The 25865-nt window shown below is 42.4% G+C and overlaps 1 protein-coding gene across 5 annotated transcripts in view; it reads left to right on the top strand.

Moving 5' to 3' along the window:
• MYO5A (myosin VA) overlaps positions 1-25865 on the top strand; it is a 712580-nt gene that overhangs the window by 625685 nt on the left and 61030 nt on the right. For all 5 annotated transcript variants that reach the window (XM_086958311.1, XM_086958310.1, XM_086958309.1 and 2 more), the window contains 2 exons: positions 23244-23333; positions 24145-24295. In XM_086958311.1, the coding sequence (XP_086814437.1) occupies positions 23244-23333; positions 24145-24295 (241 nt within the window). The remainder of the gene's footprint in view (positions 1-23243; positions 23334-24144; positions 24296-25865) is intronic.

The following is a 25865-nucleotide window of genomic DNA, read 5'->3' as shown; positions in this document are numbered from 1 at the left end:
TTACTATTTATGCCCCTTTGGTCCTTTCCCCCTAATAAGAAACAGTTCTGGAGGTGCATCGTATAATTCTTAGTGGTTATGGGCACTAGTCAGTAAAGTAATATCTGTATAGCCCACTTGATGGAAACCACCTTAGCCGCAAAAGGTAAATCGCTATACCTGGGATTCATCGACTTTCGTAAAGCCTTCGATAGCTCGATCCGAGCTAAACTTTGGGAAACATTGGCAAGATGGGGTATCCCTTGGTCGCTATTGAAAGCACTAATACCCCTACACACAGACACTTGGGTTAAAGTAAGAGTTACATCGAGATGGTCCATTTCTAATAAAATATATACTAGCAGAGGTCTAAAACAAGGTTGCACTCTTGCACCACTACTCTTTAATTTGTACCTCGCAGACCTCCCTGAATGGCTGTCCCGCTTCCGAGCCTTTCCCCCAGGAATCGATCAAAGAAAAATTCAACCTCTGCAATACGCAGACGATACCATTCTCCTAGACCAAACCCAGGTGGGCCTTCAAAGACTGCTTGACTCCCTTGCCCAGTACTGTAGCATCAATATGCTAGAGATAAATGCTACTAAAACCAAAGTAATGGCAATATCCTCTGCGAAAATAAAAAAGATCACGTGGTTTATCGAAGGGAAGCCATTGGAAACTGTCACCGCATACAAGTATCTGGGTGTTTGGATCGAACACAAAGGGAGACCTTCTGTGCATACAACTGAAATGCAGGCAGTTGCTCATATCCTGGAGGGAGCATTTATAAGAACAAAGAGTGCTCGGCACTCCCAGGACTTTGTCCCGCTAATAAAATTGATTACTTCAAAACTCCTTCCTACAATAATCTTTAAAGACAAGATGAACAATCGGTTAGACAGAGCGCAATCATCCTGCTACCACAGGGTTTTTCAATTGCCAAACTCGACCTCCCACGCCCAAATTCGGAAAGAATTTTCTTTATCTTCCCAGCGATGGATCATGAGCGCAAGATACATCACCTATTGCCTAAAAACAAAACAAGCTAGCCCTCACACTTTAAAGAGCTGCATATGGAAATTGCTTAGCAACCCCAAAACAAAGTGGAATAAATACTTGATCTTCTGCCTCGAATCCCTCAAAGCAAAGGACATATGGTCAACCTCGCTGCCCATTAAGGTGAAATCGAAGCTTTTAACTAAACAAGCAAAAATTCTATCCAATGACCTCGACGCGCAACAGGTACTACAGCTCTTCCATGGCTCCTGGGCTCCAAACTATATGCCCCGAAAATGCTACCGCCCTATCTTGCATCCTCCATGAAATCTCATATGGCCATGGATATAAGAAAGAAGCTTCCTCCCAATGCCGCTTCTGTGATCAGGAAGAGGAAAATCTCATTCACATTTTTTGCATTTGTCAATGCCTACAAGCCCAAAGAATTTTCTGGCTTTGCCCAATTTGGCTTTTTCTTAACATCAGGACATGCCAAGAAGCACTCAATGTATGCATGAGGGGCGACTCACCTCAGATTGCGACGCATTTTGTAAAGTTTATCACAGAAATTAACTCCTTGATCTTACCATCTGACCAAGACTGAGCTTTATCAACCCTAAGTGACATTTCTCTTTCTTTTTTTTATCCCATAAACGTACTTACTTTTTAATAGACCTGAAAATTCTCTTTTTAACGGTCAATTCTGAGTGTGTATATTGCAATGATTTTAATTAATTGTGCAAATAAATTTTACTCACTAAAGTAATAATAGGTTGCCGTTCAAGAGAGTATAGGAGCTCAAATCACCTATTTTGTGGTTCATTAATATGATTATGAATGGGGTGCCAGTCGTTGATGTTGTTGAAAATGCTTTATTCGATTTCACAAATTAATAAAACCACAAAAGCAGCAATTCATTACAGATATACAAACATACATACATTTAAGAACAGCTAATACTATTTCTTTTCCTCAAAATACTTTTTAAAAAACCCAACATGATTCCCACACAATACTCATCATTTAGTAGTTGCAAAAATAAAAGGGCCGGTCGGCATTGCCGCCATAGACCCTGCTTTAAAAAAGGTTTTATCCATCTTGCCCGTTCAATCGCATTAAATTTACAAAAAAAGATCACGTGTAATAAGGATTGATTTGATGTATTGTCACATGGACATTTAATAAGTATTCTGGACCAGTCATTGGTGTTCGGGAATGTGACAAGGCGAAAGAAGCTGGCAAATCTAAAGCTTGTCAAAATATAGCTGTCATACCCACGTAAATACCACACTAGATAGGGCTGTATGTTAGTGGAAACCATAGTAAGTTGGTGATTCATCACTGATTTTTTACTTCGCTCCAGCCCCAATCGTATCGTTTCAAAGTGGTTCAAACACAGTGCTTTAAGATCTTTTCTTGAAACATTAAATAAGGAATCGGGGTTGCTATAAAATTCTGGCCTGCCCAAGTCATTTGAAAGATTACAGATGTAATTCAACCATAGAATCTTTCTCGCCTGATCCAAACCCATGGAATCTTTAATTATTTCCAGGTTGAATCCTAAATCTGGTGACGTCCAAACTTTATGCCATAATAGCATTGGTTGTATTTTTATAACATATGTAATATAGTGAATTCCCAATTCGTTATGACAATTAAAAACAGTTGCACTTTGTGGAACAGCTAAAATACATCTTAAAAAAGCATTCTCTACTATTTGAATTGGTAAAACATCGTGGAAACCCCAGACTCCTGCTCCATATATAGCCACACTAATACACTTTGCCTGATAAATTTTCCATAAAATTTCCTGTGGCCTCTTTCGCATTTTGTTGGCCAAGCTCATCACTGCAGCTGTCGAGCTCTTGAATAATAAGGCCCTATTCTTTATTGCTGGTCCCCAAGAACCTGAGTTCTCCAATAGGATCCCGAGATAGGAGAATGTATTTGTAAGTTCAATCCTTTCTTCCTCCGCTACAAGGGTACAGGACCTGTTCTTACCCTTACCGCAGGCCATGGCAAATGTTTTCTCAACATTGAGCCTCAAACTCCTATTAGCCATAAAGCCGATGTAAGGGCTAGGGGCCTTTTGAAGACCAAGCTGTGTTCTGGCCATTAAAACTGCATCGTCCGCATATAAAAGTGAGACGATATTGTTGTTATTGACTATCCGCGAGTCTCTCACGCAAGCCACCAATGCCTCCTCCAGTTCATTGGTGTATAAACTGAAAAGGAACGGGGCGAGTACGCAGCCTTGTACATTCCCCTTTTAGTCCGAACCTCACCTTGGCAGTAGCCCCGCATATAATTGTCTCAAAAAAGATATAAGGGGAGGTTCAACTTTTAGACCTTCTTGGATCTGCCATAATCTATTGTGGTTATGCAGTCAAACGCCTCTATAATGTCGACGAAGACCGCAAATAGGTAGCCTTGCTTAGCCTGTGTATATTTTCCGTGCAGCATGGTAAAGTTCAGGACCTGCTCAACAGTCCCCCTCCCCTCCCGGAGTCCATATTGAACCAGGCTAAGAACCTTATTATCTTCCGCCCATTGCTGCATTCTATTCAATATGGCTCTACCTGCCACTTTCATGAGGGAGTCGAGCAAGGTGATAGGCCTGTAACATGACGGATTTTCTCGATCTCCTTTTTTAAAGATGGGAATGATTATGGACTCTGACCAAGTTTCAATAAAACCCCTTTCACAATTGGCCTCCAGCACACATGTTATTAAAGGGGCCCATAACTCGATCTTGTGTTTGTACAAGTCGTTCGGAGTCCCGGCCGGCCCTGGAGCCATCCCTCCTTTGCTATCTCTTATGGCCGCTTGTACTTCCTCATGCGTAAATTTGATATCAATCAGAACAAATTTTTTTTGTTCATTACGTATAGCTTATTCATTAAGTAGATTAGTGGCGCTGCCCCCAGATCCATAGACGGTGGAGAAAAATTGGACCCAAGAATCTTCGCTTATTGCCACCTCGATCCTTGCTCCCCCACCGGTCGAGAAAAAAGGGGCCTTCACTGCCTCCCAAAAAAGAGAGCAATCCTGCCGTAAAGACGCTTCATACAAATTTGTCCAAGCTTGTTCCTTGATATCCTTCTTTCGCTTGTTTCTAGCTTCAGTATAAGCCTTCCTTAGCCCCCTAATTTCCTGATAATCCTTAACTGGTTTATGTAATGCAGCTTTTAAAAGAGAATAGGATTTAGTGCAATGAAAGTCAAACCAACCATTTTAAAAAAATGTATGATTTCTACCCGGACGTTTTACAAAATTTTGGATTATCTCTGTAATTTGAGAAAAAGCACCCTGTAACTCACTAGGAGAGATCTCTTCTTGTAAACACTTTGTTATGGGGATTTTTGCCTCTTAACATTATTTTAGAACTCAATAACTCAGGGTCGCTCTTGGCCCAACGTATTGTGTATCCGTTCTGTCGACCCAGGGCACAGCCTTGGGTCCAGGCTAAACTCTGTACCACAGAACCAGAACCTTTGTCAGGCAATATGATGTTGATGCTTAAGGGAAAATGATCACTGATTCCTATCGGGTGGGTGATGAACTCCTCCACCCAGGTCGCGTATCAGTTAGGAAGAATGATAAAATCGATCAGTGTGCTATTACCACGACCTACAAATGTGGGACTAAAATCAATAGCTGGGACACACATCCTATTGGCGAATCCCATATCGTGCATTGCCATGACTTCATTAAAACTTTCACCCACCATTGAGTGTATGAAGTGGGGCATTTGACTTATAACTTCTTCATCCAGATCCCCATGCCCGCACGTAGGCTGCATGAATACATTGGTGTTAAAGTCCCCTCCCCGTATTAAAATACATTCCTTCCCTGATGTATCACTTCACTTCTTAATTTCCTCATTCAGAACGAATAACACATCAGAGACATTACTCCTATCTATGATATTATAAAAATGTATCACAACCAATTCCTCCTGCAAGGAGATGTCAATAGCAACAATAAACTCATAACTGGTCGATTTTAATATTTTTATCCGTAACACCCTCAGTAAGTTTGAAATATACATGCAGATCCCCCCTTTGTGCCTCCCGTGAGCTAAACGGCATGCCGGGACATGATACGTTTTAAAACCATCAAAGTGTATTTCTTCTAGCAATCAGGTCTCCTGTAAACATAAGATGTCAAAATTCTTAATAAAATCAGTCCAAACTGTACTATTAACCTTGGATTGAAGCCCAGAGATTTTCCAATAGGCTATTCTTACACGCTCCCCCGCGTAATTAGGTTGCGGCTCTATCGCCCTTGCTCTCCCCTCCCAATCTTTGCCCTTCCTTGACTCTTTGATTGCCAAGTCATGTCCTACTTGTTTAATTACTTGGGCGTTACACCCCTGAACTTGAGTACTTAATAATAAGGTATCGCCCATTTCACATGAACTTGGATGCTTTGTTGGTCTCATGTTATCAGCTAAACTGTCTGTAATTTTATTGGGTGTATGGGTTGAGCATGACAATGGACCTTCAGGAGTTTGTGTAATGAATGTCACGGGTGATAGTGTCTTGACTATCAAGGTTGGAAAGTGCGTAAAACCTATAGTTGTAAATACAGGTGCTTCAGGACTCCTTATTGGTGTTACTGAGGGTCTGTAAAAATAGCCCAAAGGAAGTGCACTGATGTCTGTTGTAGTGGTGAAAGACTGCTCTCTATTAGATAGTAAACGACAGACCATTTGTGGTCTGTGGAAATTGAGGACAATACAGTCACCGTCAATGCTCTTAATTGATTGGCCAACCCACCCCACTATCTTGACCATGATTATTTCATCCATTAGGCAGGGATCGAAATTTCTATATTTTCGAAGCCAGTCCACGGATTTGTTGCGCAAATCTTACCATGTCTCTCTCTGATCATTAACAAGTTTTGGGACTCCTGTTAAAACTAGCACATAAGGGCTGGCAGCGGGTGGCAAATTTAAAACATCGGAATTGGGATTTATGTTTAAATTGCGGGGGCACACTCTGATCTCTTTGGGACGTTCATCCTCAACAATTCCCAACTGTGGCTGTCTGTCAAGGGCCCTTCCTATCATCATATTCTGGTTACCTGGATTATCCAATCCCGATGTCACCTGGCTGACTCTCTCAGTACAATTAGTATTAAGCGCGGGGCCAGCCCCTTGCGTCCCACAAGATACACATGGATTAGGTGGGAAGCATGATGGGCTTTCCCACGCCTACACTGCTCTGCTCCACTCAGAGAATGTTTTTTTAATTGTGCTGAAGGTTTGGAGCAGGGAGTGATTTGGGGGATCATCTTGTAGCTCGACCCTTGTGTGAGACAAGGCTTTCCAGTCAACTTAATGGTACCGTAAATAAGATCACACTGTGTTGATAAACATCCTTATTTACACTCCAAGTTCCGAAGTGAAGTCCAGACTGGATGGGAGTACCAGACTTTTGAAAACCTCTAGGGTTTCTACCAGCTAAGGCTTTGGGATCTGCTAATTATTACAACCAGCAAGTGAGACGATTTTCAGAGTTTAGAGAGAATACTAATATATAATTGTAAAAGGCATGGTAGAATCTGAGGGATGTGATATTAGTTTCCCAGGGAATATAGATATAGGAGCTGGCAGTGTTTGTCAGGTGGCCAGGCAGGCAATGTAGATGGGGAAGCTGTTGTTTGTCTTTACAGCAGTTTGTGCAGCTCTCTCTGCCTGTAGTGTGGGTTTCATCAGTTTGGTGGGCAACCAGGGTAGATAATGCAGTTTGCTTAACTCAATTGTTAATGCTGACTCTCGAACACATGACACTTACTAGAATACAAGGTATTGTTGCTTGTTGATATGGATTTGCCCCACTTTGTCAATCTTTAAACTAGCAATTTTGATATTTAATACAGACTCTTTTTTGTTAGAAACCAACCTCTCCACTGCTACCGGATATTGATCCAGTAATGTTGAAGGCCTCATGGCCATTTGCTTTTACCCTTTTTCTGACTGACATGCCAGAGGCCCTGAGCAGTCGCAAGAGCGATGTCGTAAAAATGAGACGTGTCCATTTGTTGCTCACTTTTGACTATTCAGTGTTCTTGGTAAGGAAATTGAACAGCCTTCGAAGACGTTGTAAGGAGGACACTGAGTGGCCTTCACAGTCACTTGAGCGTGAGAGCTGACAATTCAAAGAAAAATGCAATCAAATTGAGTCAAGCAAAATCCAAGGTCCTTTTGAGCGTAATATCCTCCCAAAGGGGCAAAATGAAAGTGTATGTTGAACTACCAGAAGCTGAAAATAGTAAAGGGGCCTGGTTCTCATGGATGACACTTGCAGAGAAAACGCTGACATAAGCACATGTGGCTGAGAGTTCTTTTCAGTCCTATAAGTACAGCATCTTACATGTGCCACCTTATTGATTAGAGCCAGTGCTTCTGAAGCCAACGACATTCCATAGTGCTTACAACATCTAACTACGGTTATTTCAAACTAACATGACTGAAGTTGATGCAGTTTGGCAGAGCTACTCCTATAACTATCGTTTACACGTGCAACACCAACAGCCCTGCCAGGAGGTGTATAGCCACTGAAAATGAAAAAGACTAGCAAGCAGACATTGCACTGAAAAGTAGTGCTGTCATTACTAACTGCATTCGTTGACAAAGGCTAGTCTCAAGTCACTAGAAACCCAGCGCCATCCAGGTTTAAGTCCTTTGTGGTCACAGAATCAAAAACGTTAAAAATAGATGCAGACATTTTCCAGCCAACAAAATCGACCTGTGTTTAAAGCTGAAGCTGAAGGAAAAATATGCCCAGTACTATCTACCCAGTACTATCAGAGGTCAGGGCAGTAGAGGTGGGAAAACAGCAGAGATATTTCTGCTGTCAGAACATCCAGGCAATGGTATGGTAAATCTCATGGAAAAGGAACAGACTATTTCAGTGAACAGTAACATTTACTCGGATTCATTAAAATGGAGCATTATATTGGCTTCACTATGGGGCCAAAGTCACTTGGCTGCTGCAGGCATAAACAGAAGGAGAATACGTTTTTGGTGGAAGCTGATGTTGGATTTTCGATTATGTTTGCCCTGTTCTTTTTTTTCCTACCCTTTGGTGTTCATGGGCAAGAATTGTTGCTCTTTTATGTATTGTGCTGTGGCAGCCAAGTGAACAACTTGGTCAAACCAGGCTGGGAGTCTTTCTTCCTGGATTGTTTGTGCTCCAAGCTCCATTTCCTGGTTTCACCTTCTCTGCATTCAGCAGTTACACGTAAGTTGTTGCATTCCTCAGAGTTACCTGTCTCTGTGTTCAGGGAATTTCTGGGCAGGCATCTTTTAGCCGACTCAAAAAAAATCTGAAAACTAAGAAAGTAAGGCAAGTTAATTAGGGGCAAGTCATACATAAATGCTCTGCTATGATCGCAAGAATTATAATACTTACCATTTCCTTCAAAGAGTAGAAGTTTTGTTTTTAGTGCAGAGATAGAAGACTGTAGGTTCTGCCTGGACTAGTTACTAACAGCCTAGGGTTTGTGATCGGGCCAGGAAGGGTTCCACATCTGAAAAAGTGGGACTCTCTTTTAAGTGGTGTATGTGAGGGAAGTTATCTTGCACCACAAAGGTAAGAGGAGGCACTTAAAGATTCAAACATATAATTATATATTTAGCAGCTAAAAGAAAAAATGCCTAAATTCTATTTCGAAAAGACTTCTCTTCAGGGTCTACTCCTGGTAATCCTTGCCTAATACCTTCCCCCAGATCTGTGGCATGCTTCTGAGTTATTCTAGTTCTGGCCAAGGGGACACACTTAAGGGGAGCAAGTTACAAGCTGTTTACGTGATGAGTATGAGTTTATTGAGTCTTGATCTGACTGTAGACATCAATTCAATTAGCCCATTGAAAATCTATAACAGGCCAGTACCTTTGAATTTTCCCAAACAATGCTGGAACTTTTCACACGGAAAGGAAATTTGAAGTTCAACTTCTGCAAAAGCACTACCTCCAAGTACGAAGATGTTTCCCACAACTTTAGTTGCCTCTGTTTCAACGTCATTAGGAAAAGACTCCTGAACTTAATGTTAAGCCTTTTTAAAAGGACAATGAAGAAATAGTAATATTAGCTCATAGTGATGGACTTGACAATGTAACCAGATATATAGTGTTGTTCCTATCGAAAATCCTGAAAATTTTAAATTTGAAGGTGATGGAAACAAAAATACAAGGGGAACCAACTTTCACAAAAGGACTACATCTCACTTAAGCAGAGAATGGAGTTCATTCCATCGTAATGAAGGATGTTAGGGCCACAAAGGACACTGTCCAATAGTAGACCTGTAAGAAGGCACTGAGGTCAATGGAGAGATGAATTCAGACAGAAGAGTTCGCCTGGGAAAGAACTAGAATGTTGTTTAGTGACAAACTAGTGTATTTAAAAAATATATATAAGAACACTCTTAGATAAAATAACCTTGCCCGGAGTTAAGGCATGCTTATTCCTTGTGAGTCCAGTTGTGACATATGAACCTAAACGGTTAACAGTGGCTTTGCTGAAGTGAATTTATCATAACGATACCCCTTTAATGTTGCCTGGTACCCGAAGGTATGATATAAGAAAACAAAATACCTATACCAATGCTTGAAGATCCTAGCGGAAAAGAGACGGGTAAAAAAGAAAGAAAAATTATGCTAAGTATACAAGCCCTGTAAAAGCAAGTTTATCGTGCTAGGGTGAGCAAATCTGACCAGGAAACCAACCTTAAATCCAGTTGTATTACAATCCGGAATGGGATTCAATAGGGTTCAATGTTAAACATACAGTTAAGACTTTGCACTGTACCGCTAATTGCAGGAGAACATTCAGTTAGTTATGGGCGCTTACCTCTGTGATGAACAGAGCTCCTTCGGCGTGTACGCTAGAGACCTAATGGCGCGAAGAACACATGTTTATATAGGCCTGGGAGCAGAAACAGTTGTAGGACTGTACCCACTCCAAAGACGTCGCAAATCTTGGAACTGTAAATTCAGTACCTCACTTACCAATTGAGGTGAAAAGTGGGCAATTCATCTGCCCACTTGATATAGCATTGATCAGCATTATGCTCAATGGGCTAATGCATAGTAATAAAACAAATACCTTTGGCCATATTGGAGTGTCTAATCTCCGTATACGGCTTAATAACAGAGATCGTGAATAAAACCTGATTTAAGGTTGTTTTTCCTGGTCAGATTTGGTCACCGTAGCACAATAAACTTGCTTTCACAGGGCTTGTATACTTAGCTTCATTTTTCTTTCTTTTTTACCCGTCTATTTTCTCCTAGGATCTACACGCATTGAGTATAGGTATTTTGTTTTTTATTACATACCTTCGGGTACCAGGTAACATTAAAGGGGTGTTATGTTAAATTCACTTTAGCAAAGTCACTGTTGGCTGTTTAGGTTCATACGTCACAACTGGACACACAAGGAACAAGCGTGCCTTAACTCCGGACAAGTATATTTTATAGAAGAGTGTTAATATAATTTCTCTTAAAATACACTAGTTTGTCACTAAACAACTGAGGTGACACATTTAAGACAGCATGGGTTTGCACATGCTCGAGCACGCAACACGAGCCAATCCTTCAAAGTTAGTCTGTCACAATGGGAAACTGACACTGGATGCTATTGTTGCATACCTTTCATTCCCCGATTCTGTACTATTGTTTTTCTTAGCCCTGAAGTAGTCGCTGCTCACAACCTTAAGCACAACGAAACAGGGGTTGGCTAAGTCTATTGTGAATAAACTGAAGTGCATGTTCCAGCAAAGACTCAAGCTTTTGTTACACTGTTATTGATATAATTGATACACTGTTAGCGTGTTAGGGGGCTGTTGTTTATAAATACAAACTGGTTAAAGCAGTTTCAAGGCATTGCAAGAAGTCACACTTTTATTGTTAGCAGAGTTCCACGAAGAGAGGTGCATGGGCTCTTGGAAGCACTGAGTAAGTGCAAGTGAGTACATTTTAGAATCCCTAGCAATCATCTAATAATGCTTCCCCAAGCCAGATGTTTTCATAATTATAGTACTATAATGTAGTTAATCCTAGGAACTGCTTTGTCTTTGTCTTTGTCCTTGGCTAGGTCAGACGTGATCTTTTAATGCTCTTATTGTAAAATGTGGACACAATCAATCCAGAGTGCTAATTCTTGTTACATATCAAATCAGTGTTGTTCTCATGTTTCGCTCCATTCCTCCATGTGGACGGATTCAGCCTGCATCAGAACTGCACGATTTACAAATTTTGTGTCAAACTGATGCTTCATCAGACTTTTATCAGAGTCCCAACATAAGTTGAAAATGCAGTTTGTCTGGACACCCTAATCTCACCAATTGAGAAACTGGTGCCACCTGGTGGTGGATGAAGCAAATACAGCAACGTTTGCTACACTATTAGGCCTGAATACTAACTAAACTGGCACATCCCAGAGCAGGCGATGTGCGAAAACATTTGAGGAATTTTCAGGCACTACCTCTTTCACCAGGGCAAATTGTTAATGGGATATCATCAGCCGTTTAGAATGCTCTTACCACAGAGACACGTTCTGGTTGGCTGAACTACATACAGTTGCTGAAACAGAATGATGTTTCGGACTTCCAGGTCCATAGGTTCCAGATGTCTTTAAGTTGCGGTCACTTGTAAGTTTGAGGCAACCACTGATCGTTGGCCCCTCACCCAAAGGACAAGAAACATAGGCCCACTTGTTGTGTTGCTGACCTGCATTAGACTTGGAACGGAAACTTTTGCTAAAACCAGTTTTTCAGGCAGGAGGAGTACGGACTTGCACGCAAGCATCTTTTATTTGCTTTAACAGCAGCTCACATATAGTACTGGCAAAATGTGCCAGATATGTGAGCACAGTTAGATATCTGCTCCATCAAGCTAAATTAACGGTGATACAGCAATTGCAGCCGGTATGACTCACAGGTGAAGGGGCGGGCAGGGGAGTTGCGCAGAGGTTCGCAGGGGGAGTGGGTTTATTAAAAAAAATTAAATAAACTTACCTTCCCGGATCCCGCGCCGTTGCAGCTCCTGGCCAGGTACCCTGGTAATGAACAGGAAGCAGGCAGTATCCCTCCCCTCCCCTAAGCCAATCACAATGCTTCAATGGCCACGTTGTGATTGGTGGGGATGGCGCCCAGCCAGGCGCATAGGGGAAGGCCATTTTCTGTATGTAGGCTGCCTACGAAGAGACAAGGGAGAGTGTGCATGACTGGTTTGGTCGGCCCCAGAGGGCCAACCAAACAGTCAGGGCCCACAGCATTGGGCTAGCCACTCCTCCCCTGCTTTCCAAAAGACTCACCCGCCCCCAGCCAACACTTCTGCTTTCTCGCAGTGTGAGAAGCTGAAACATAAAATGGTAGTTTTATATTTCAGCGAGAAAGCAGTGGGGCGATGTTCCTCCGCCCTAATGGAGGGGCCGCCCCTGTGATTAAATCTGGACGGTGAACTCTGCTCCGCTTGTGGAGTTTGCGGAGTTTCTTGCACTCCGTGTTACGTGGAGCTCGTGGAGTTCTGAAAAACTCTGCTTCACGCAGCAGAGCAGAGTTTTTTTCCTCACTCGCTTTCACCTACGTCAAGTTAGCGAGCGCCAGCGAGGAAAATAAACCTCCAGACGAGATTTTTCCTTGTTCAGGGCCGTCAACATCAAGTTGGCTAGCGTGGAAAATAAACATCCCGGCAAGATTTCTCAATGCAGGGTGGTCAGGTTTCTCATTGCGAGTGGTTGCGTATGCTCGCTATGAAAAACTACTTGTCCGCGTTGAGAAAGCTGCTGCACAAGTAAAAATCTACTTGAGCAGCAAAAAAATAGAAAGAAGGGACCGCTTGCGCTGTGCAAGGTGCTGTTCGCAATGATTGCACAGTGCGGACACGCATCCGCACTGTGCAATCACCGCGAACAACATTTTTCTAGGGAACTCCGCCGCTTGTGGAGCTCTGCGTAGTGCAACAGAGGTTTCTTTTGCACTTTACGTAGCTCCACGTAGTGCAACTACGCGAACTCCGCTCAAGGTTTACCTGTTATACAGTGGGAACAAAGTCAGACTTTAATCACATCTTTCGCCCATCCCCTTTGAAAAAATATTAGATGGGCCCAGCATTTAAAACCACAAATACTGTACCATCTGGCTAACTCAGCACTTCACAACTGTTTATCTGTGAAGTACGGCTTTAAATTGGACTATGAATTTTTAATGTTGTGCAATGAAATTGAAATTAGTCAATTAGCACCACTGGCAAATCATAACTATTTATTGAATGCACAGAATGCACACGGCACCTCAGAATATTATCAGCCCTGTATATCATTAACACCGAGAGCTAGGTGATAACATGTTCAAATAGAATAAGAGGTATACACAGATGTTAAGGGCTAAACTAGTGTTATGGGCTTTTAATCGTTCATGCAGTTTTATTAGGTCCTGTAAGGGATTAATAAACAAATGATTATATAATGCACTAAGACACTTTAGTTTCCAAGGAGATTTGTTTTTTTAAGAAAGAACATCTAACTTCCTGGGGAAACCTGACACCACAAGGCACTTTATATTTATGGAATCCCAGGCCATTCTTGAGCTGAAAATGAGGCACAAACAGGTTCAATCAAGGTTTTATTAGTCTTATCATGGCTAGTAAGAGGTGCCAAAATAAATACCCAGGACCATAGTTAGCACAATTATTTGTTCCTCAGTGTACAACGCACCCTAGAACAAAATCAACATTCAATTATGCGCTTAGCATTGCTTATACGCAAGAGCTATGTGAACCACATGACTGAACATATAAGAGGCGCAAACAGCTCTAAGGGCTAGAACTAGTTTGCAGGCAGAATAAATGACCAAGATGCATTAGCAGGATGTGCAAGGGAGCAGTAATCAAGTTATAATGTAAAGCTTTTTAGGAGTCAAATAAAGTCCAACATTGTATGAATGCTGCTAAGTAAGGATGTCCGATTCCAGTGGCAATTTCAGATAATACATACACTTTAAAAAGCACTCAAACCCAGGTCACCTTCGAGCGGAAGATATGATACAATCAGTTTAAGGCTCAAGCAATGCTTTATAAGTCTTAAAAACAATTATTATTTTTTTATCTGTAAGGACACATAACTAAATAACTAATTAGAAATAACTATACATAGCATAAACGTACGATGTACGTCAAAACCTTTAGATTTTATGACAACTGCTAGAAACCAGGTTCTCCCTGCTCGTTTTCATGAATTAACGTACCATTTGTACAAGGACAATAATTGTTACAGGGAGGAATAATTATCCCTGTTCGTTCACAAGGATTAATTCAACCTTTGTTTCAAGGATTATACAGGGGGACGAAATAGGAATTTTAGGTGGTCATTATTTTTTATTTTAGCTTGTTAGCACTATGCATTTGTTTTTGGCTAAATGATGTTGCATTGTTTCATGCACCCTACGAATAACTTTGCTTATTGTGAACTCAACTGTTTTTATTCGATAAATCTTTCAATGATTTATTTACCCTGTGTTACAAGCGTTAAGGTTTTAATTAAATAAACAATAAATTTAAACTTGAAACTTGGTCCCTCACCCCACCAATCATGAGGAGAAACGTGGTAGTCACCTAAACCCTCATAGGCCTGCGTTCATCTATTTGAGCTCCCCCTCTTGCAGTGGTGCCCTGCAGTCTCTAGTATGCATGCAATATTAATTCATGCATGCTCAAAGACACGCCGGTAATTTTGACTTTGCCTATTTACCTAAAGTATGGCAAGATTAACAAACGCTGTTCTCAAATAAATGAGGATCATAGTTTGACTAGTAAATCATCATGTCCCTGAATATTTTTTTTCTACGCCTCTTCTCTGAGTGTCAGGGAAAGTATAGAAATTGGGGCACTTCCAGGATTCTTACAGATAGTGAGGAGCTTGGATGATTAGATTGCTGCCCAACATGTTTGGTGGAGGTCACTTTTGGGATTGATTTTCCAGTAAGTACTAAGGACTGCAATGCCAACATGGCGTTTCCTTTTGCGGAACCACTTTCCCTACATATTAGCACAGTACTGTGAACTAGAAACTGGTCGCACTGTTGGAGCTCAAGGAAAGCATATCTGCATCGTCATGAAGTGGCCATGCCTTATTGTTGGGACAAATACCTTATTGCATACATCACCATGTCTAGACTCGACAAAGTATGCACTTTTGATGACTTCATTGGTTGGTTGACTTCCAGAATGATATAAGTGGCTAAGATATTGTGGCTGTTTTCAAAACACAGGAAATTTGCCAGTCAGTTTCGAAGTCTAACCATATCATGGACTCACTACATTTCCCATCATCCATCTGCATAGGAAGTGAGATGACTGGATTGCCCATCACCCATCTGCAAAGGAAGTGACATAATTGGATTTCCTATCATCTATCTGCTCAGGAAGTGACCACAGTGAATTTTCCATCACCCATCTGTACTGGAAGTAACAGCACTCCTCTTCCTTCCCATGACCTATTTAATCGCTGCCACACCATGGATGTGCACAGAAGGGGAGAGGATATGGCCTTACGGCTAGAGCGGTCGACCTCGATGCTAGGGAATCGGGTTCGAATCTCGGCAGGGATGCTCAACATCCAGTGATTCTGGGCAAATCAATTATTCTCACTATGCCTAAAAAAAATGAATGTTTGCATCTGTAAGGCAACTGGTGCTCATGTAAAGAGCTTTGATACCTTCGGGTCAGGTTTGCGCTATATAAACTCCGGGGGGGGGAGAAAAAATGCCTAATGCCTGGCAAAGGCAAGACTGTCTGCACCTTGACTGTGCCAAGCTCCAGGAACGCTAGTCGTTTACTCTCCCACTGCTACCATGCTGCGACCCTCTGCACACTCAACCACGGTGACTGCTCCACATGTTGCTGCCTCGTGGCACCACACAACACAGAGGGAGCATTCTCCAGTGTTTTCTGAAAATGTTCGTGCTCTTACCCTCACCCAACACTCGCCACACCAATAGCACTCACACAGTCTTGCAACCATTGATGCAACACTGTGCACTCTCATGCATGCTCCTCAACACCCGCTCACTCTCCGAACACGCCACAGATATCTGGGACCTGTTGAACGACAATGCCCCTGACCTACTTTTTCTCACAGAAACCTGGCATCAACATCGCCACAGCCATCTACGCCAGAAGAAACCTCTGCCACCATGAAGTCCATCGATTCTGTAGTCCCATCTGACCCCTGCCCCCAAAATGCCTTCTCGAGAGGACTGCAACCCATTAGCGCCATGCTCACACCCATTCTGAATGCCTCTACCACTTCTGTGACCTTCCAAGGGGCTTGGAAACATGCAGCTGTCTTCCCATTGCTTAGTAAACCCTCTGTGGACCATTCAATGTTTGTCAACTACAGACCAATAATACTACTACCATTCCCGTCCAAGGTCTTAGAGAGAAACGAATCAACAGACACTTCACTGAATACTTCAACAACTAATCTACTTGACAAACTGAGTCTGGTTTCAGACCCAAACACAGCACAGAAACTGCCTTCATTGCAGCCACGGATGGCATCCGGATGACTCTGGATAGAGGAGACTAGGCAACCCACATCCTCCTGGATCTCTCAGCAGCATTTGACAATCCAAGGACACGCACTTGAATGGTTGTGATCTTGCCTGACTGGGAAGACCAGCTAGTCAGCCTGGCTCTGTATATCTCGGACATCCGCTACCTCATATGTGGAGTTTTGCATGGATCTTACCTGAGCCTGACCCTCTTCAACACATAAACGATCCCTCTTGCCAGCATCATCTACTCTCATGAAATCAAAGTCCTCTCCTGATCCAATGACCCATAACTAATTCTCTCCCTTACAGACCAGTACAGCAGTACCTGGATCAAGTTTAATGCCTGTATAACTGAAATAGCCAACTGGATGAAGTCCCCAACAAGTACAAAATTGTTATCTTTGAGAAGAGCGCGTCACCGTGGTTTTCTGCCTGGGGACCTACAAGGCTAGGACCCACACCCTCAACCCATGCCATGATCATCATCAACAGCAAACCCAACATGACTGTCCAAGTCAATGAAGTCACAGCCTCATGCTTCCATACCCTGAATATATTTATTTATTTATTTATTCGCTTGTATAGCGCCTGAGTCAATTCCCAAAGGGATATCTCTGCGCTGTTGCTTATACTGGACAGTTTTACTATGCAAATGAAGCTGTGTAGGAAAGTTGGCTAGGATTATGGCAGGGCGAAGAGGTAAGTTTTAAGTTTTTTCCTGAAATGTTCAAGATTGCTGATCTGTTTGAGTTCAGTGGGTAGGGAGTTCCAAAGGATAGGTCCTTTGTAGGACAGGGCACGCCCTCCTTGTCTAGCTCTTCTTATCTTTGGGACCTGTAACAGCTGATGATTACTTGAACGAAGTGTACGTCCAGGGGTGTATGGGACGAATTTTTCTTTTAAGTATTTTGGACTAGTTCCAGACAGGCATCTATGTATCATACTACAGATTTTGAACTTGATACGCTGTTTCACTGACAGCCAATGAAGTTGGCGAAGAAGAGGACGGGAGGGTGTTCTGGGAGGAGCGTTGAGAGCCAGTCTAGCTGCCGTATTTTGAACAACCTGAAGTTTGTCCAGTTGTTCCTCATTTGCCGATAGATATAGTCCGTTGCAGTAATCCATTCTGCTTATTATGAGGGTTTGTATGAGCGTTTTCCTGTGACTGTCTGGCAGAAATGGAAATACGCGTTGCAGTAGCCCCACCACGTGGAGGCAGGCACCTGCCACCTGAGTGGTGTGCTCCTTAAGCAGGAGCGCCTGGTCTAATTTGACACCCAGGTTTTTTGCTGTTGGTTTGGGGTTGGGGACAGGACCTAGGTCCAGGGGCCACCAATCTGGGGACCATAAGAGAGTCGCCCCCCCGAACAGCATGACCTCGGTTTTGGACACATTGCATTGGAGGAAGTTCTGAGCCATCCAATGCGCCACAGGTCTCATCCCATCCGCAAAGGTGGACTGAATTGCTGGTGTAAGGGTTTGAAAGGGAAAGAGGAGCTAGGTGTTGTCAGCGTATGACACCGGAGAGAATCCATATGATCTTATCAGATTTGCTAAGGGGGCCACATAAATGTTAAAAAGCGTGGGGCTAAGGCACGAGCCCTGTGGCACTCCCTTGGTTAACACCCTAGAGGGTGAAGAGTGGGAACCCAGTCCGACACCTTGAGTGCGGCCGGTGAGAAAGCTTTGTAGCCACGATAGGGCCATTCCTCCTACCCCCACATCACTCAATCTTTCGAGAAGAAGTTCATGTGATACCGTGTCGAAGGCAGCGCACAAATCTAACAGCACTAAAATCACTGAGTCCCCCTTATCCAGTGACATCCTGATGTTGTCGGTCACGGAGAGGAGGGCTGATTCAGTGCTGTGATTGGGCCTGAAACCAGATTGGGAAAGGTCCAGGCCTTCCGCTGCCTCGATGTATTTCGACAGGTGGGTATTAACATGCTTCTCAGTGAGTTTGCTGAGGTAGGGTAGGAGGGAGATGGGTCTGAGGTTAGACAGGTCAGACCAGGGCAGTGAGGTATTTTTCTGAATGGGATTGACCACTGCTTGTTTCCACTCAGATGGTACCTGTCCTTCTCTAAGGGATTGATTTATGATGGTTCGGATGTATGGGCCTAGGAAGGAGTTTAATGGAGCCATCATTTTTGCTGATATGAGGTCATTAGGGGAGCCTGATTTTATATGGCTGGTTAGGAGGGGGAGATCGATGTTAGAGACTTGGGGGAAAGAAAGTAAAGATATTTCCTTTTTTTGCGGCGAAATGGAAGCAGGGTTACCACAGTTGGTATTAGTGGCTTTCAGGATTTTGTCATATATTGTGTTAATTTTACTCTAAAAAAACTGAGATATCTCATTGCATAATGGCTGTGAGAAGTCATCCAAGCTCACACATGCTGTGGGTTTTACAAAGGATTCAAGTATCTTGTATAATTCCTTCGGGGAACTTCCTGCCTCTATCAGTTGTTGGGCCAGACTGTCCTTGCGGGCTCTTCTAATGTTTTTGTAATATTTTGATTGAGCTTCTAGATAGGCTTTCCTATCCTCTTCGAGGTGTGATTTCCTCCATTTCTTTTCTAGTCTTCTACAACCTTGTTTCTCCGTTCTCAATGTCTGTGTACCATTTCTCCTGTTTGTGTTTAGGGAATTGTTTGTACAGTTTCAGCGGGGCTAGTTTGTCTATAGCCTCTATAAGGGAGTCATTGAATTTATTTAATGTATCTTCTACCTTATCTGTATCCTGGAATTTGGGTTTTTTCCAAATCTTCTGCAGTTCTTCTGTTGTGACTTTGTGCCACGGGCGCCTCCATATAGGGGGAAGAGTTACTTTAGGTGGCCGTTTGTTTGTTATTGGGAGGTCAAATTTTATTAGGAAGTGATCTGTCCAATCCAACTGAGAAATGGCTTTACAGGGAAAAATGGGGCAGTTCGAAAAGAGTAAATCTAGGAAGTGTCCCCCTTCATGAGTTGGACCGGGGTTCTGGAGTTCCAGACCTATCGTAGACATATCTGTGAGTAAGGATTTTGTTTCCGTGAGTTCAGGGTTATCTGCGTGTATATTAAAGTCTCTCAGGAGAACAAAGTCTTCTTTGGCTCTGAGATATGGGGCTAGAAGTTCCATAAGGGCAAGGGAAAACGCAGCGCCTGGTCCAGGTGGGCGGTATATGAGTGCTCCTTTCTTGACTATATTGGTGGAGAGATTAATTCTGAAAATTATTATTTCTAGTGTTGGGCTACATTTTTTCTCTAGTATGGTAACTTTCAGATGCTCCTTAAATATGATGGCCAATCCGCCTCCTGTCTTAATGGGTCGATCCATGTTTAAAAACTTGTACCCTGTGGGGATTCCTAGCGTTATTGCGGGGGTTGTATGGGGTTTGAGCCACGTTTCCGTGAGAAAACACAGATCTGGCTGAGATGTTTAAAGTAAATCCCATATCTGAAATTGATGTTTGGACATTGAGCGTACATTTAGCAATACGCATTGAAGTCCATTTTTTACTTTGCTTATCTCTGTGATCGTGGGTTCTGAGTGAAATAAAAAGTTGGATTGAAAGTGACATTTGTTGCAAGAGAAAGGGCCTTCAAGAATTTGCCAGTTGTCATGGATACACTTTGAAAGTTGGGCTGGTTTCAATGCCAAGAGATCTGAGGCGGAATACCTGATTGTTCTCTGTGGGGTAACCGCGCAGGGCATAGCCCCTGGCACCGTCCTGGCGCGGACGGGCGCAGACGGGCAGCTCTTTGGCGGGTCTTCGGCGGGAGTTCGGCTGCGCGCAAACGCTGCGCGCTCGAGAGGGGGCGAGGGCTAAATAGCCCCTGAGATGAACCACTAGAGCGCTACCCGCTCCAGTGGAAACAGGAAGTGCCTCAAGTGTGTGGCTCTCACCTGTCCGCCCTCCGCACAACGGTAATAATTACCCTGTCGGAACGAGGCGGACAGGAAGTATGGTTGAACCACCACTCCTCGCTGGCCCTGTAGCTCGCTAAGGCTGCTTCCCAATTGTTAGAAACAAAGAAGGGAGAATGGACGCGGTGACTTCTAGCGCTATGTAATCAGCGTAGGAAGTGCAGTTTAGTTTAAAGCAATGTGCTCGTTTGTAGTCAACACATATACATTTTAAAATTGTCCAAATGCGCGCAAGGTAAGCAGTGAGCATTTAAAATACAATTTCGCTTTCCAGCATTGAATCGATAGTAGCGCTGTACCAGTTTCTGCAAAGCGGGTTTGGAGACTCTGCCACCGTCTCTTGACCGCGACCGCGCTGTGAATGGTGCTCAGCCTAAATAGCCCCTGAGATGAACCACTAGAGCGCTACCCGCTCCAGTGGAAACAGGAAGTGCCTCCAGTGTGTGGCTCTCACCTGTCCGCCCTCCGCACAACGGTAATAATTACCCTGTCGGAACGAGGCAGACAGGAAGTATGGTTGAACCACCACTCCTCGCTGGCCCTGTAGCTCGCTAAGGCTGCTTCCCAATTGTTAGAAACAAAGAAGGGAGAATGGACGCGGTGACTTCTAGCGCTATGTAATCAGCGTAGGAAGTGCAGTTTAGTTAAAAGCAATGTGCGCGTTTGTAGTCAACACATATACATTTTAAAATTGTCCAAGTGCGCGCAAGGCAAGCAGTGAGCATTTAAAATACAATTTCGCTTTCCAGCATTGAATCGCTAGTAGCGCTGTACCAGTTTCTGCAAAGCGGGTTTGGAGACTTTGCCACCGTCTCTTGACTAAGGAAGATTTTCAGATGTCTCCCAATCAGCACCCGGAAACCTATCATGAACACACTAGTCACAAGCAAGGTGGATTGTGAGAACACCCACTATTCTGGGATTAACCAAAACTCCCCAGAAAGATGCACACCATTCAGAACTCAGTGGACAGAATCGATCTCAACCTCGCATCACACCACACCTGAAGGAGCCTCACTTGTTCCTCCTTAAGCAGCAAGCTCTATTCAAACCTCTCACTCACACTTTCAAGGCACTTCATAACACACTGTGCCAACCATTCCTCAACCATCAAATCTGCTTTTACAAACCGTCCAGATGCATCCACTCATCCGGACTCCTATTTGCACAAATCCCACGCATACGGGAAACCAGATCTGGCAGTCTAGCCTTATCCTACATCGTTCCTAAAGCATGGAATGACCAGCCATTATTCTTAAGAGCCTCCTCCTCACTTCTTGAACTCCTAGGTGTGCCTAGACTCTCACCTGCTCAGTGCCAGGGTTATCCTTCCGGGTGATAGTGCACTCTACAAATCTGCATAACTTATCATAACATGTTTTACTCTTGATCGGGTCTTTAGGAGAAAGTGCCATTGATCAGATCACATAACTCAATGCAGCATGACAACACATCCCAGCATCTTGATAGAATAAAAAACAGTGTTTTCTTATTTTGAAATGGCCCCATGTTGTATCATCTCATTGTCTCATGCAATATGGCGGCAATGTTGAAAGAATAAAAACATTGTTTTTTATACTTTCAAGATGGCCACCATATTATGCCATCATATTGCATACCGCAACGTAGCAGCCATCTTGCCAGCATAGAAAGTGTAGAAAACAATTGTTTCTGTACTTTAAGATGGCTGGTTACCACATTTTGCTTTTGCAATGCAGGTCATTTCAAAAGCATCTAGCATTTGCAAAGCCAACAACAGCAAAGAAAGAGCATATGCAAAATGAGACTGGCTGGTTTTGCTAACACTTCTTCCTTCCAGTCTGAGATAGATGATGCTTCGCATCCTTCTACTATTTTGAGGTTTTTAAATGAAGTCTTTGCTACTCTCTCTCTTTTTTTGTGTGCGTTCCCAGATCTCGGTGTTATTCACTGGAAGTTTACATTTTCCAATTCTGCCGCGAAAGTGCCAAATTACAAAGAGTTGTAAAAAGGAAATGACCTAATGGGCTAGAGATTGTGGGAGTTTATTACATGACTTAATGGCACAATTCCATACACTTTACTGAAATATTAATCAACGATAAATGTTCCATAACGTGCATATATAAAAAATACGCTAAATGATAATAAATAACACACAAGAAGCTATGGCAGTCAGTACTCAGGTAAACCACAATCTATAGCTGTGAAACAATAGGTACTATGTTACATCTGTTAGAAGATAACAACAAAAATCGAATTTATTTTTTAAAAAGAAGTCACACAAATGTTATTGTGTATTATATTTGAATATGAAAAACGTTCTGCCATGGATCCGAGATGAAAAAGAAATTCTGCATATACCCTTTCATTGAAATGCAGTTTATTTGTATCCTCGTTACTAGTTGCTCTATACCTCTGTTGCGGCCAGTAACACCTGTGGAAATTACAAGGTCTACAGATTTAGGGAAAGCCATTTGTTTTTATGCTGTATATTTCACCTGCTCCAAGCAGACTAGATCTTCTGGAAGAAAAACTAATCGGATGTGGAATCGCTGATTTTGCATGTAATTCATTGTTGTTATGGGGAACCTAAGAGCACCACTGGTAGTCTCCGATTGATTCCTAACGGTAATCAGTGGTCCATTTTGCTAGGACCCTTTTATGAGGCCCCTAGTCTTCTCGTGGTGAATTTTGTTACATCAGCAAGTGCTACTAAATGTATTTGCGCAGAACTACATTTAAAACATGTCTTCATTGAACCTACACTAATGTCTTATCTATCTCTAAACTATGATTTTGTTTGTATTTTCAGAAAAGAGGTGATGATTTTGAAACAGTCTCATTCTGGCTCTCCAATACCTGCCGATTCCTGCATTGCTTGAAGCAGTATAGTGGAGAAGAGGTACAGTGGTTACGCCGTCATCACAGCGCTACATTCCATGTTTTTTAGATCAGTTAGGTTAAGAGCATTTCAAAGTACTGTCCAGACTTAGGAAAAGTTGGATATGTTTTGGAAAAAAAATCGTCAATCCTTTCACTTTGCTCCTCTGGTCACAGTTGTACTTGGTTAATCCTCTTCTCAAATCTTTATTGGGGACCCAGAAGGCATTCCTTTGGCTAATGCGACATTGAAAAGTCCTTGCAGAGTCAATGATACAAGAACATTAAAAACTTCCAGTAGTCTGGGTAGTACAGTGCTGCTTCAGTCCTTACCAATATTTATTACAGTAATTGGAGAAGGACCTACAAATTGACATAATGTATCAATAGTGATCTAATGGCAGTCTCCGCTTCTTGGGGCGTTGTATTTAACAGCTAGGCGCACATTCAAGACCACAAAAAAGTGCTACAACATGAACCAAGTACCTGTTTGTTATGTTATGTTATGTTACGAGCATTTATTACGCGCCCAGCTGCTCCAGCAAAGGAACGTCCCGGCGCCTGACATGGAAGCCACATAACACAACTGAAAAGAGTGGACAGGTAAAAGGGAAAAGACTAAAGGAACAGGAAAGTCTTAACAGCCCTGCGAAATGAGAGCAGATCAGCAGATTCTTTAACACATGCTTTTAACTGGTTAGCAGTTCTTCGTAGGAGGGAGCGCTATACTTTGTACTAGTCCTGAAAAAATGTTTTCACATGTTTTGTTTTTGTAATGTAGTACCTGGGAGTTATGGATAGTTGAAAATGTTTGCTTTGTTGTGTGATTATAGGGTTTCATGAAGCACAACACGCCTCGTCAGAATGATCATTGCCTCACAAATTTTGATCTCGCTGAATATAGGCAAGTGCTCAGCGATTTAGCCATTCAGAACTATCAGCAGCTCGTCAGGGCGTTAGAAGGCATCCTGCAACCGATGATAGGTGAGTGTAATAGCAGAAATCTTATCACCGCAACATACCTGCCAAATTGATTACAAAGTAATATATAGGCCCAAGATATCTCCTTTAGAATATCTAACTGTCCCTCAATCTGTGGTGTTCATGTCACAGTGTAATCACCAGTCCTTTATAGTCTGTGCAAGTATTCTGTACAAGTGTAATAATTTTCATGTACTGGAGCTTAATCATTTCTTTTCGCTGAGTTTTCTTCCATTTCCCTCCCCTCTCCTCCATTATCTCTGCCTTATTCTCCCATTCAGAATTATGTCCTGTCTGGTGTAAGTGAAGGAAAGTTAGCTAATTAAGAAGATTAAGTAGGAAGAATGGGAATGCCCTTGTTTCATTTCATTGAGTTATAATATCCACATACATTGACTAACAAAGACAAAATGTATTTATAAAACTATTGATCACCGTTATTTTAAGCTTAGTTTCTTCAAATTTTACGTGTTAGCAAAAAAAACGTGATGGTTCTAATGCCTCAATGGAAAGTGGTCTGTGCTATGAAACCTCTCATATTCTGTTTTTCTAAGCCAGACTTTAAAAACATAACACAATGCATGTTCACACACACTTTCTCTATTTCTTTCTCTCCCTATTTTCCTTGCCCTAACATAATTATATTATGATTACTGGTTAAATTGTGACAGATGTTCAAAGAGAACCTTCAGAAATATGGTGTTTCCTTGGTAGCTCTTTCTGGTTTCTAGAACATAAACTATCAACATACATTATCATCCACATTCAATCCTCTTATAGTGAAAGATCATCAAAAAAGCCAAGTGGACAGTTTAGTTTGAAGCAAACAAATATTGGTTTTGTGTAATTTTTCTCTCACTCACACTTATAGCAGCATTCAGTTTGCAAATGAATGAATATATAAAGCGTCAGAGACCAGAATATTTCTTAGGAAGGGCACATGTCCTAGCCAGGTACACCTCTCCATCACTGATGCTGCCCACTGCCAGCGTGGGTGCTGTACTGCTAGAGCTACACCTCAAGTGATTTTTTCTCATCTTCACCCTTATTGCTTGATATGTGTTTGTGTGTGTGTGTGTGTGTGTGTGTGTGTGTGTGTGTGTGTGTGTGTGTGTGTGTGTGTGTGTGTGTGTGTACACTTAAACATATATATTTATACATAGTCTCAAAAACAGGCTAAAGTGGTGTTATAGTTTGGTGAAAATGTCAGTAAAAATGTAAGGCTTTTGAACTAAAAAAATAAGCATTGTGCATGGGGAGGGTATAAGTTATAATTACTTGAAATAACTGCAACTGTTGTTCAATGTTTTTGTTTTGTTTAAAATGCTACGTTTAAACTGACATTTTCACCTAACAATAATGTCCCTTGGGTACTTGGTATATTCAGTAAGGCATCAGTAAAGTAAACATTTATTGCCATATCTAAAGCCAACCTCTCCGCCGCACATGGTCTTAGGTTATGTGTGGACTGGGTTTGGCTGCAGGGCTTTCAACCCTCCGCCGCATTGTCTTCTTCTGTTCGCGCAACCCACAGCAGACACGTAAGCCGCGACATAAAAAAATATTGAATCCC

The sequence above is a fragment of the Lissotriton vulgaris genome, chromosome 2_1 (assembly GCF_964263255.1).
Source record: "Lissotriton vulgaris chromosome 2_1, aLisVul1.2, whole genome shotgun sequence".
In the NCBI taxonomy this organism is placed as follows: domain Eukaryota; kingdom Metazoa; phylum Chordata; class Amphibia; order Caudata; family Salamandridae; genus Lissotriton; species Lissotriton vulgaris.
Note: the sequence above shows the minus strand (reverse complement) of the source record. Positions and strands in the feature narration are given on the sequence as shown.